The sequence below is a fragment of the Rutidosis leptorrhynchoides genome, chromosome 4 (genome assembly GCF_046630445.1).
Source record: "Rutidosis leptorrhynchoides isolate AG116_Rl617_1_P2 chromosome 4, CSIRO_AGI_Rlap_v1, whole genome shotgun sequence".
Lineage (NCBI taxonomy): Eukaryota > Viridiplantae > Streptophyta > Magnoliopsida > Asterales > Asteraceae > Rutidosis > Rutidosis leptorrhynchoides.
In genome coordinates, this window is record NC_092336.1 from 613307638 (window position 1) to 613320403 (window position 12766).

The following is a 12766-nucleotide window of genomic DNA, read 5'->3' on the forward strand; positions in this document are numbered from 1 at the left end:
ACCATCTCCAACAAAACCTCCGGATTCTCGAGTCTCAACCAAACAAACAAACTCACCATCTGCAAAAAGAACAGGATGAAATACACAATTCCTAACCAAACCTCGAAACACACTATTTGGAAGAAAAACAGGCTGAAATACCACCTCCAAACACAGAAGAATTTGACTTCTTCAACCATGGCGCCGAGAACGTGTGTAAAATAAAAAAAATAGAGAACCCGTTTATACCTGTTGTTGGATCTAGTGAATCGGATGAAGCAAGTGACGAGGAAGATGAAGATGAAGAAGATGAAGAAAAACAAGATGTATTCTGGAATATGCCAACTCTACACAGTCAGCAAGATGAAGAAAACCCAGAATTTACGACCCCAATTCCAACCACGTATCAGGTATCTGATTTGGTCAAAGTTCGTCAAACGTTTTCGAACAAGGAAGAATTCCTAAACCAGCTATTTACAAAATGCCTTGAAGAAAACTTTCAAATAAAGCCTGTAAAGTCAGACAAATCTCGGTACATCGCTAAATGTGTGTTGCCAAATTGTGAGTGGAAATGTAGTGCATACAAAATAAGACACACTGAAAACTTTATGGTTAAAAAGTTGCATGACGTACACACTTGCTCACGCACACAAATTATGGGAAACAATAAACATGCTACTAAAAAGGTGTTGGGTAGTATTCTTATGGATTCGTTCAAGGCTGCTAATCGAGAGTATAAACCAAAAGATATACGTGATGATGTAGCTAATCGGTTTAGAGTGAGCGTATCATACAATCAAGCATGGAGGGCCAAGTGTCAAGCAATAGAGATGTTACGTGGCAGTAGTGATGACTCCTTTAGAATGCTTCCCATTTACCTTCATAACCTTAAGATCCACAACCCGGGGACCATCACCAATTTGGTTACCGATAAAGAAAATAAATTTGTGATGTGTTACATGTCCATTGGAGTAGTTGTAAGTAAATATATATTAGCAAAAACCACCTTTTAATATGTACACCATACGCAAAGGCGCAAGGGTCACCTTGCGCCAACGAATACGCAAGGACGCAATAAAAACCTTGCGCCTGGCATTAAAGACGCAAGGACGCAAGGCTTTACTTGCGCTTCGTGGGCGCAAGACAGAAGAGTGTTCCTTGCGCCTTGCGTATGGTGTATGAGGTCTTTATTAATAATATTTGATTTACTGTGAAAATTTCATGCAGATTCGATCATTTGTGCAACATGTCCGCCCGATAATCATCGTCGATGCTGCACATTTAAAGGGTGGGTACCTGGGTACTAATTTAGTTGCTGTTGCGATGGATGGCAATAATGGAATTTTGCCATTGGCTTATGGAATTGGTGAAGGCGAGACAAACAGTGTTTGGTCATGGTTTTTTGGTAACCTAAGAGATCATTTAATGAGTTATGGTATGGTTGATCGTATGTCAGAGATTACTTTTATTTCTGATCGTGCTGCTTCAATAGCACACGGCATTGCAAACGTGTTTCCGGAAGCGTTTCACGCTCATTGTGCACGTCATTTATTCATGAACATCAAAACTAAATCCAACAAGATGAAATTCTTCGACTGGCACTTTTGGAAAATGGTTAAGGCGTACCGTGCGTCGGATTTTCATGATCATCTAGATGTATTTCGAAGGAGATTGAAAGCGTCTTATAAAGTTCTATGTGAGGATGGTATCAATAGATGGTCCAGAAGTCAATCTACTCATATTAGGTATTCATACCTTACAAGCAACATTGTAGAGTCTATAAACTCTCTATCAAGACATGCTCGTAAACTACCCGTTTGCATGTTGTTCGAATTTTTTCGTTGTTCAATACAGGATTGGTATTTCAAACATCGCAACAAATCAGTTAGTCTTACTTCACCGGTTACTCCATATGTTGAACGTAAGCTAGCTAAGAGGACGGACAAATCAAGAAGATGGCGAGCATTTCCATCGACAAATGATCTAATAGAGGTACATGATGGACGAAAAAATGGGTTGGTTAATCTACAAGATAGAACTTGTTCATGTGGTCAATGGCAATTATCAGGCATACCCTGCGGTCATGTGATTGCATCAGCACGACACTTCGGAGTGGAGGATATTAGTTGTTATGTATCACATTGGTTCAGCACTCAAACATACATAAATACGTATTCCGAACACATTCTTCCTCTCCCCCATCGGTCTGAATGGTCGGATCGGGGTCCCGGGATTTTGCAACTTGTACACCCCCCAGTTCTAAAGAAAAGACAACCTGGACGTCCTAAAGGTAAAAAACGCATTCCTTCAAAAGGTGAAGAAACTTCAAAAAAAGTAAGAACTTGTAGTCGTTGCAAAGAACCAGGTCATTCTCGATCAACATGCCCAGCTGCTTATGACCGAACAGGTGAATCAACTTCTCAACGGGCAAGAAACACAACCTCAAATGTAACATCCCGCATTTTTCCGTTAAATTATTTTAACGCCCGTCTTTTTCTTTTTAAATAATACCCTTCGTATCTAGATTCGTATCCTTTGTTAAGTAACATTTTAAATATTCTCGTTATCGGAATTTAATATCTCCCGTACTCCCGTGAAATTTAAAATAATTCGTTCGGTTAATTCCCGCACCCGATTCATAGTTGAGGGACTAAACTTGACAAGGGATCAAACCCTTGACTAGGTCAAAGGGTCAAACCCCTTTCACCCATTCATTTCCACCTCCATCTCTCTCTCTTTCTCTCTAGCAAGAACACACACTCAAAAACTAAATCCATTCATTCATCATCTAAATCCGGATTAGGGAGCTAGCAACCAAATAAATTACATATTCGTGATCCTCTCTTCATCCTCTTCGTTTTGGTACCAACTTCATCTCATTTGGGTAACTTTCTAAAATCACTAGATTTTGTGTTCTTGATGTTTTTAACTTATAAAAGTGTTAATTAGTGTCTATGGCTCGAGTCTAGTTTGTTTATGTGATTTATATGCTCGATCTCGTTGTTTTAGAGTAACTAGCATGAACTTGAATTTTGTTGTGTTGTTCTTGAATTTAGGATGATCATATGTTGTTAGATGTTAAAAGTTGATGTTTTAATTGTGCTACTAGCATCACTAGCTTCATTATGATGTATAGTTTGATTAATGAAACCTCCTAAATTTGATTATGAAATTTGGTGAATTTAGATTAAGGTTTCATGAACTTAAAATGGACTTTTAATGATTTGAATGACATGGAATGTTAGTTGTAAGTGTTAGGTTGTGTTGTATGCTTAATTACCTTCAAAACGGCATATCATATGTATAAATTGGATTCCCGAAACTTAAATTAAAAATTGATAAACTTGAAACTTGAAAATAAACCTCTATTGATCGCTTGACGGGATTTCGGTTATAGTATATGATGTTTTTGCTTGATGAAAAGTGCTTAGTTGCGTTCCTTGTCGAAAGAGCTTTCCGATGATATAAAATACATGTTCTAATTGTTTGCGGTTTGTAAAATGTGTTGGTTTGTGTTTTGGTTCGTGCACTTAGAGTTGCAGTAAACAGGGTCTGGAAACAAACCAGGACGCCGTCCAGAAAAGCAGGACGCCGTCCCAAACTTAAAAGAGGGACGCCGTCTAGCTCTCAGGGACGCCGTCCCAACCTTAAAAGAGGGACGCCGTCTAGCTATTTGGGACGCCGTCCCATTGTGCTAAAACTGGCTGTTCACTTGGTCATTTGACATGAAAATGTTTGCTATGCTACGGACCTCCGATTAACATGAAACTTGGCCAACATGCTCACATAAGATTATATAACTTAGAAAAATTGTCGGGCATCCAACCCGACCCCGTTGACTTTTCTGTTGACTTTGACCCGACCAAGTTGACTTTTAATCAAACTTAACCAAATAATTGTGCAATCGTTCTAACATGTTTTTATACTTGTACCTTGCATGAAACATGACAACTTGACTCACATGCTACATTATTGAGTCGTAACGAGCCATAGAACTAATTGAACATCTTTGACCCTTCGTGACTATCGTTATTGATACAACCTTTGTTTAGGTCGAGACTAGCGTTGTCCTTTGCGCACATTACTTGTTGAAGTACCTATTTACACTTGCAATCAAAGGTGAGATCATAGTCCCACTTTTTACTCTTTTGAACTTACTTTTGGGATGAGAAAACATAAACGATTCTTTTGAACTAAGTGAACACAAGAACGGGAAAACAAACATTCTACATACGAGTTTAGAACGAAAATCCTCAATCCGATTATCATTAGTTACATCAGATGGTGTAAGCGAGAACTTATGTTATATGGCCATATGGGTTTGACAAACCCTCATTCAAACGGTTCGCTACCGTTTACGAATGAAATATATTTTCGGGAACAGTGTTGTTCTAGCACTAATTGATGGGGTATTCAACGGACGGAACGTTAAGCTTTGATAATTGGGTGCTCGTGAATATTAACTTTTAGAATGTACTATTATCATTTCAATTTTGCAAATCTTGTGGTTCGGCTTACTTTACTTTTACTCAACTACTTACTTAAACCTATGATTTCACCAACGTTTTCGTTGACAGATTTCTATGTTTTTCTCAGGTCACTACACGATATGTGAAACATGCTTCCGCTTACTATATGATACTTGCATTGGATGTCGAGTATACGTGCATTTCATGGAGCGTCTTTTGACTTACCTTAAACTGTGTCGCCTAGATTTCAATCGTACTTATAACGTTGTAACTTAACTTTTGGTTGAACAATTCCTGTAAACTTTGAAACAATCCTTATTTTGAAATGAAGGCGACATATTTTGGTCAAACGTTATCTTAAAGACTTATAATCAGGTAATGGGACCCACGTAGTCGACGCCGTCACTTGACGATTTGTCGGGGTCGCTACAAGTGGTATCAGAGCCTTGGTTGTAGGGATTTAGAGTTCATTTGTGTCAACCCCGAGTCATAGGGTACATAGGTGAATCTAGACTACAACCGGCATATAGACTGAAGTAGGAATTACTTGACTATTTGTGCATTTATACTCGAACTCTTCTATCATATCTGACTTGTATTCGATCTTGATCTTACGTTGATAAATTTTGTTGATGCGCCACCTTGACTTTATGAAGTAATGTTAAATGCACATGAGAATCAGGGTAATATAATTTCCGGGATTATATTACGGTGATTCACATGGACGTTCCGACATTATGACATAAAGAATTTAAGGCGAGTCAAGGAAAATTTTTCTCTCTATCCTTATTCCATACTCCGGTTAGTATTGTTGAAAATACTAACCAACGATATTCTTGTGTCATGAAGGAACAATGGCTTACCAAGGTCAACACAATACTCCTCTCGAAACTCTGGAACAAACTCTTCAACGAATGATAACCACCGCCGTGGGTACGGCCGTGGCCGATCACTTTTCTAACAACAACAATCATGGATCCGGTAATTCAAGCGAAGGTTGCTCCTACAAGAACTTCATGAAATACAATCCTCCCACTTTCGATGGAACCGGAGGACCGGTTACTCTCACCCGATGGTTTGAACAAATGGAGACCGTTTTTAACACAAGCGGTTGTCGAGACCAAGATAAGGTCAAGTTTTCCACTCTCACTTTCACCGGCATTGCTCTCTCGTGGTGGAACAAGTACGTACAATCGGTGGGTATCGATGAAGCCCACACACTCTCATGGACCGAATTAAGAGAAAGAATGATCACCGAATATTTTCTGCGCGACGAGACTCGAAGGCTCGAACAGGGTCTAAAGAATTTAAAAACGGTCGGGAATGACCTCGGAGCTTATAATCAACGGTTTACCGAACTAGTCTCAATGTGTCCGAATCTCATGACTCCCGAATCCCTAAGAGTCGAACTTTACATGGATGGCCTCCCTAAGAGCATTCAACACGGGGTAATGGCATCCCAACCCACTAACCTACAAGAGGCTTTAACAAAGGCCCACCAAACTTTAGAAACGGTGAATGAAATGGAAGCACCGGCACCAATGGCCGAGAACCACTCGAGTAACAACAAAAGAAAATGGGAAGCCTCGCAACCAAGCAACCACAACAATAACAACCTCTCCAAGAAGCCTCTCACCCCCGGCGGCAAGAAAGGGTATGCCGGAAATCTACCTTATTGTAACAAGTGTCGCAAACATCATTTTGGTGAGTGTGGCAAACCATTTTGCATCAAGTGTCACATAAGTGGACATGTGGCCCATGCCTGTAAGAGTACCGCTACCGTCGCTCGAAAGGTGCCCAACGCACACAGGACGGGTGCTTGCTTCGAATGTGGCCAACTGGGTCATTTTAGGAATGTGTGCCCAAAGAAGAAATCAACCCCAACGCACGCCGTTGAACTATCAACATCGACCCCTAGGATGCCCGAGACAACGATGGACTAGTCACGGGTACGTTTCTTCACAACAAACCGTATATTTCATACTTATTCGATTCGGTTACCGCTAGACGTTTTATAACCAAGGCTTTGACTCGTGCTCTTTGCACTCCACCTTTTCCCCTAGACACTACTTAGGCAATTTAAGTGACCAACGGAAAATATTGTGTGCCTATATATTTTATCGGAGGATATACGTTAAGAATTTTGACTTGACACCTATAGAACTAAGGAGCTCAAAACCTATTCGTTAGAAAGAAATTGTTTCCCCGACGTCTTGTATAGATCATTGTGAACTAAGTAATTTTCGGTTGAAAACCGATACCCTCTTCCTTGTATCCATGACCTCATGATTATTGCATGAATCCCGTGTGCGTCCTAAATCGACCTCCGTTCCGGTTAGGGGAGACGATGTCTCCTAAGCCATCTTCCGAACTCACAACGTTAGTTGTAAATCTCTCTTAGTACCATTCGATTTATTTAGGACTCTGTCCGTATTCATGAACCTCCTAAACCACGTATGCAAACTTATCTAGACAAATCGGTTATCGTATTTATAGATGACATCTTGAGTTATTCAAGTAAAGAAGGAAAACGAACAACAACACCATCTTACGCTCGAACTTTTGAGAAAAGAGCAACTCTATACCAAATTCTCCGAGTGAGAATTTCTGTTGAACGAAGTACAATTTTCTAAACCATGATGTGAATGGTCAAGGCATTACAATCAATCTCGAAATCAAGCCACACGTAATCATGAAACTCTCTCAACTCAGACTTGTATTCGTAAAATCCTAGATCTCGTCTATTTTTACCGAAGATTCATTCCTGACTTTTCTCGTGTTACACGACTTTTAAACTCGTTAACTCACTAAGGAAAACTTTAAACCTCTTCATGTCTGAGCCTTGAATGTGATTCTTCACACCAACATTTCTAGCTAAATTCGTACAACACCAGATGGGACTCAAATATGGAAATATTTCTACTTGGACGCCGAAAGGCATACTCCCTCGACTCGAAATCAACGGGACGGAAATTCGTTATTTTGCACGAAGAAGTCGAATACTAAATTGTGGATCCGATCAATATTCTTGTCATCACGTACCACACTACATACCTCTGTTATTTCACCGTTACCGTCTGATATTACTGGAAATTAAGATAACACACAATCCAACGATACATCACTCTTCTTTGACTTAACGTCCTTGTGTTTCTGATAATCGGTCAACTATTATTCAACCCCGAACTATACAACTACGTGTACTACCTCGTTTCTCTTTCAGACTTCAACTTTGGACAACTAGAGGCACGTTATAACAACCTCGAGATGTAAACTCATCCTATTCTAAGTCCTCATTTCACTACTATCCTTACCGTTCGCATTTTCCGTTTAAAGAAACTCCTTGTAACATTTCTCCATGGATAGAGAAACTCCTCATATTACATAAGTATTCGCCACGAGGGTGAATAGTCCTAACGAACATTTTTCGAACCCTAACTAACTTGTTCAAACGTATCTTAAGAGATTCTTTTCCAACACGGTGTATCTTTGTCAATTATTCTGTATCGGAATACTCGTTTCACTTCTAGTTTTACAAGAAACCTTGGGAACCTGCTTAGACATGAGTACCGCGTACCACCCACAAACAGACGAACCGAACAAACGAACGATTTACGTCTTCAAAAGACATGTTTCAAACTTGCATGGTCGCTTTTAATAGATACCTCTTACAACAGTAGTTACCACTCGTGTGTTCACACGCACTTTCCGAAACCCTATATGACCGCTAATGTCATACCCCTATTCGTTGGACCAAAGCATGTGGCAAACAAAACACCGAATCTTAACTCATCCAAGAAACAACAATTGAGATAATCCAAGTCCGAGAAGGGCTCGAGACAACCCATTGTCGCCAGAAGAGTTATACCAAACTTAGAGGAGAACCTCACAAATCCCAGTGTGTAACCGCGTAATATTGAGAACCCGCACCTTGGAAGGGTGTAATCCGTTTCGGGAATCAGGGAAAGTTAAACCCGCGACATGTTAACCCTTTTTGAAACCTTGGGGCGTATTGGAACCGCTCCCTACCGTTTAGAACTTCCGACTCAATTAAGTTTCCGTTTACCCTACATTTCGTGTAACAAACTTAGAAACGTGTCCTGCGGAACAGGAACGTGCAATCCTGCTGAATACATCAACTATCAACGACAAACTTCTCTTCATAGGAAAACCAGTTGAAACCGGGGATCGTAAAAACCGAACCTTAATGCAACGTAAAACCCTGACAAACCAAATTTATGAGAACACTCAAGGACGTACCTTCACTTATTCATAGCATTGACATCTCCAGTCTCGAGTGAGAGGCATCGATTATTACTTCCAACTAAATTTCGGGACGAAATTTCTTTTGAGGTGTGGATAATGTAACATCCCGCATTTTTCCGTTAAATTATTTTAACGCCCGTCTTTTTCTTTTTAAATAATACCCTTCGTATCTAGATTCGTATCCTTTGTTAAGTAACATTTTAAATATTCTCGTTATCGGAATTTAATATCTCCCGTACTCCCGTGAAATTTAAAATAATTCGTTCGGTTAATTCCCGCACCCGATTCATAGTTGAGGGACTAAACTTGACAAGGGATCAAACCCTTGACTAGGTCAAAGGGTCAAACCCCTTTCACCCATTCATTTCCACCTCCATCTCTCTCTCTTTCTCTCTAGCAAGAACACACACTCAAAAACTAAATCCATTCATTCATCATCTAAATCCGGATTAGGGAGCTAGCAACCAAATAAATTACATATTCGTGATCCTCTCTTCATCCTCTTCGTTTTGGTACCAACTTCATCTCATTTGGGTAACTTTCTAAAATCACTAGATTTTGTGTTCTTGATGTTTTTAACTTATAAAAGTGTTAATTAGTGTCTATGGCTCGAGTCTAGTTTGTTTATGTGATTTATATGCTCGATCTCGTTGTTTTAGAGTAACTAGCATGAACTTGAATTTTGTTGTGTTGTTCTTGAATTTAGGATGATCATATGTTGTTAGATGTTAAAAGTTGATGTTTTAATTGTGCTACTAGCATCACTAGCTTCATTATGATGTATAGTTTGATTAATGAAACCTCCTAAATTTGATTATGAAATTTGGTGAATTTAGATTAAGGTTTCATGAACTTAAAATGGACTTTTAATGATTTGAATGACATGGAATGTTAGTTGTAAGTGTTAGGTTGTGTTGTATGCTTAATTACCTTCAAAACGGCATATCATATGTATAAATTGGATTCCCGAAACTTAAATTAAAAATTGATAAACTTGAAACTTGAAAATAAACCTCTATTGATCGCTTGACGGGATTTCGGTTATAGTATATGATGTTTTTGCTTGATGAAAAGTGCTTAGTTGCGTTCCTTGTCGAAAGAGCTTTCCGATGATATAAAATACATGTTCTAATTGTTTGCGGTTTGTAAAATGTGTTGGTTTGTGTTTTGGTTCGTGCACTTAGAGTTGCAGTAAACAGGGTCTGGAAACAAACCAGGACGCCGTCCAGAAAAGCAGGACGCCGTCCCAAACTTAAAAGAGGGACGCCGTCTAGCTCTCAGGGACGCCGTCCCAACCTTAAAAGAGGGACGCCGTCTAGCTATTTGGGACGCCGTCCCATTGTGCTAAAACTGGCTGTTCACTTGGTCATTTGACATGAAAATGTTTGCTATGCTACGGACCTCCGATTAACATGAAACTTGGCCAACATGCTCACATAAGATTATATAACTTAGAAAAATTGTCGGACATCCAACCCGACCCCGTTGACTTTTCTGTTGACTTTGACCCGACCAAGTTGACTTTTAATCAAACTTAACCAAATAATTGTGCAATCGTTCTAACATGTTTTTATACTTGTACCTTGCATGAAACATGACAACTTGACTCACATGCTACATTATTGAGTCGTAACGAGCCATAGAACTAATTGAACATCTTTGACCCTTCGTGACTATCGTTATTGATACAACCTTTGTTTAGGTCGAGACTAGCGTTGTCCTTTGCGCACATTACTTGTTGAAGTACCTATTTACACTTGCAATCAAAGGTGAGATCATAGTCCCACTTTTTACTCTTTTGAACTTACTTTTGGGATGAGAAAACATAAACGATTCTTTTGAACTAAGTGAACACAAGAACGGGAAAACAAACATTCTACATACGAGTTTAGAACGAAAATCCTCAATCCGATTATCATTAGTTACATCAGATGGTGTAAGCGAGAACTTATGTTATATGGCCATATGGGTTTGACAAACCCTCATTCAAACGGTTCGCTACCGTTTACGAATGAAATATATTTTCGGGAACAGTGTTGTTCTAGCACTAATTGATGGGGTATTCAACGGACGGAACGTTAAGCTTTGATAATTGGGTGCTCGTGAATATTAACTTTTAGAATGTACTATTATCATTTCAATTTTGCAAATCTTGTGGTTCGGCTTACTTTACTTTTACTCAACTACTTACTTAAACCTATGATTTCACCAACGTTTTCGTTGACAGATTTCTATGTTTTTCTCAGGTCACTACACGATATGTGAAACATGCTTCCGCTTACTATATGATACTTGCATTGGATGTCGAGTATACGTGCATTTCATGGAGCGTCTTTTGACTTACCTTAAACTGTGTCGCCTAGATTTCAATCGTACTTATAACGTTGTAACTTAACTTTTGGTTGAACAATTCCTGTAAACTTTGAAACAATCCTTATTTTGAAATGAAGGCGACATATTTTGGTCAAACGTTATCTTAAAGACTTATAATCAGGTAATGGGACCCACGTAGTCGACGCCGTCACTTGACGATTTGTCGGGGTCGCTACATCAAAGGCGAAAGAGACAGTCGAACCATCTCAAGCTTATCAATCTCAGTTTTATCCAACGTACAATTTAGGTAGTAATTAGTTCCTAGAATACGTTTATTTTCAGGAACAAATTAAGGTGTGATGTCTTCCATTGTTGTAATATTTTTTAATTAGTATTTTATGATGTGGTTTCGTGTGTTACTTCATATGTTATAATATTGAATGCACAAGCTAGTGTTACAAGAATAATAAAAATGTTGTGGCGCAAGGTCGCAAGATGAACCTTGCGTATGTTTCAAAAATAGGCGCAAGGACGCAAGAAGCACCTTGCGCCTGCTTAATAAAAAGGCGCAAAGACGCAAGAAACACCTTGCGCCTGCTGCTAAATACGAGGCGCAAGGCCGCAAGAAGGACCTTGCGTCTACGGCTATTACGGGACGCAAGGTCGCAAGGTCTGATTACACACCTTTGCGCCTTCAAAAATACAGTTACGGACCTGTTCACAGTTTACAACATTTACAGTTTTATACACAAATTACATAATTAACTACAGTTTTCAAAATAAAACCTCAGTTACCAACTTTTGCTTTCTCTTTTGGTGGGGGTTCCTGGGTATCAAAGCGTGCACGAAAGAAGGTCTTGGCCAACCTCAGTTACCAATTTTTTGTTGATTCTCAGTCATTGATGCCTTTAGTTGAGGTATAACATTCAGCATATTCTTCATCGTCAACTTCGCCTCAACATATCCCTGAAACAGACAGTTTTTCAGAAAAATAATACAGGCGCAAGGACGCAAGTCGCACATTGCGTCTCGTTTATCACACAGGCGCAAGGACGCAAGACGTGCCTTGCGCCAGCTACTACGGACAAACGCAAGGACGCAAGACTTTCCTTGCGCCTATACCAGATTCTAGTTTTAAGCCCTAAAACAATCGTGTTCCAGTTTTTATAAAATGTTAGCTTCCAAATACTGTAACTTTAACAAATCTAGCAACACTATAAGTGAGTTTTGCATCACCAAGCTCGTTGAAGCATTTCATCGAACACTTGGTGTGCAACAAAAATTATATATCATTTTCGACATAGAAATGGAGTAATCGAACGGAGATAGTTGAAAGGAAACACTTACCTGTTCTTGTGACATCTTGATCACGTTTTTTGTCGGTTTTTTTTCTCTTCCTTTTTCTCAATCGTGGTGGTGATGGTGATGCTAATGGAGGCGGTGATGGTAATGGTGGTGAGATGTACTGATGGCGGTGGTGCTGGCGATGGTGGTGGTGGTGGTGGTGATGTGGTAAGTCTCAGAAGAAAGGTCGCAAGGGTAGACGGGTCGCAAGGGGGTCGCAAGTGCAAAGTTCTTTGTAATCGCCGTCGGTCGCAAAGTGGTCGCAAGAGCTGAGTGTCGGGGTGTGTGTGTGTATGTGGTGTCTGATTTCTATATTTGACCTAATTTTTTAACACAAGGACGCAAGGCGCAAGGACGCAAGTCGCAAGGTCGCAAGCGCCTTGCGCGGGCATTTT

The 12766-nt window shown here is 39.7% G+C and overlaps 1 protein-coding gene across 1 annotated transcript; it reads left to right on the forward strand.

Annotated features, from left to right (window-relative positions):
• The first annotated feature begins 809 nt into the window (after nt 1-809).
• On the forward strand, nt 810-11788 carry LOC139843031 (uncharacterized). The gene is made up of 3 exons (XM_071833116.1): nt 810-956; nt 1207-1724; nt 11551-11788. Exons 1-3 carry the CDS (start codon nt 810-812, stop codon nt 11786-11788), a joined length of 903 nt encoding a protein of 300 aa, XP_071689217.1.
• Nucleotides 11789-12766: the final 978 nt, after the last annotated feature.

Bases quoted from the DNA above. Each gene is read 5' to 3' on its own strand.
- LOC139843031 (XM_071833116.1), top strand. From the start codon at position 810: ATGTTACGTGGCAGTAGTGATGACTCCTTTAGAATGCTTCCCATTTAC. The intron at 957-1,206 runs GTAAGTAAATAT...AATTTCATGCAG, and splicing joins ACATGTCCATTGGAGTAGTT to ATTCGATCATTTGTGCAACA. The intron at 1,725-11,550 runs GTATTCATACCT...TTTCAAAAATAG, and splicing joins AGTCAATCTACTCATATTAG to GCGCAAGGACGCAAGAAGCA.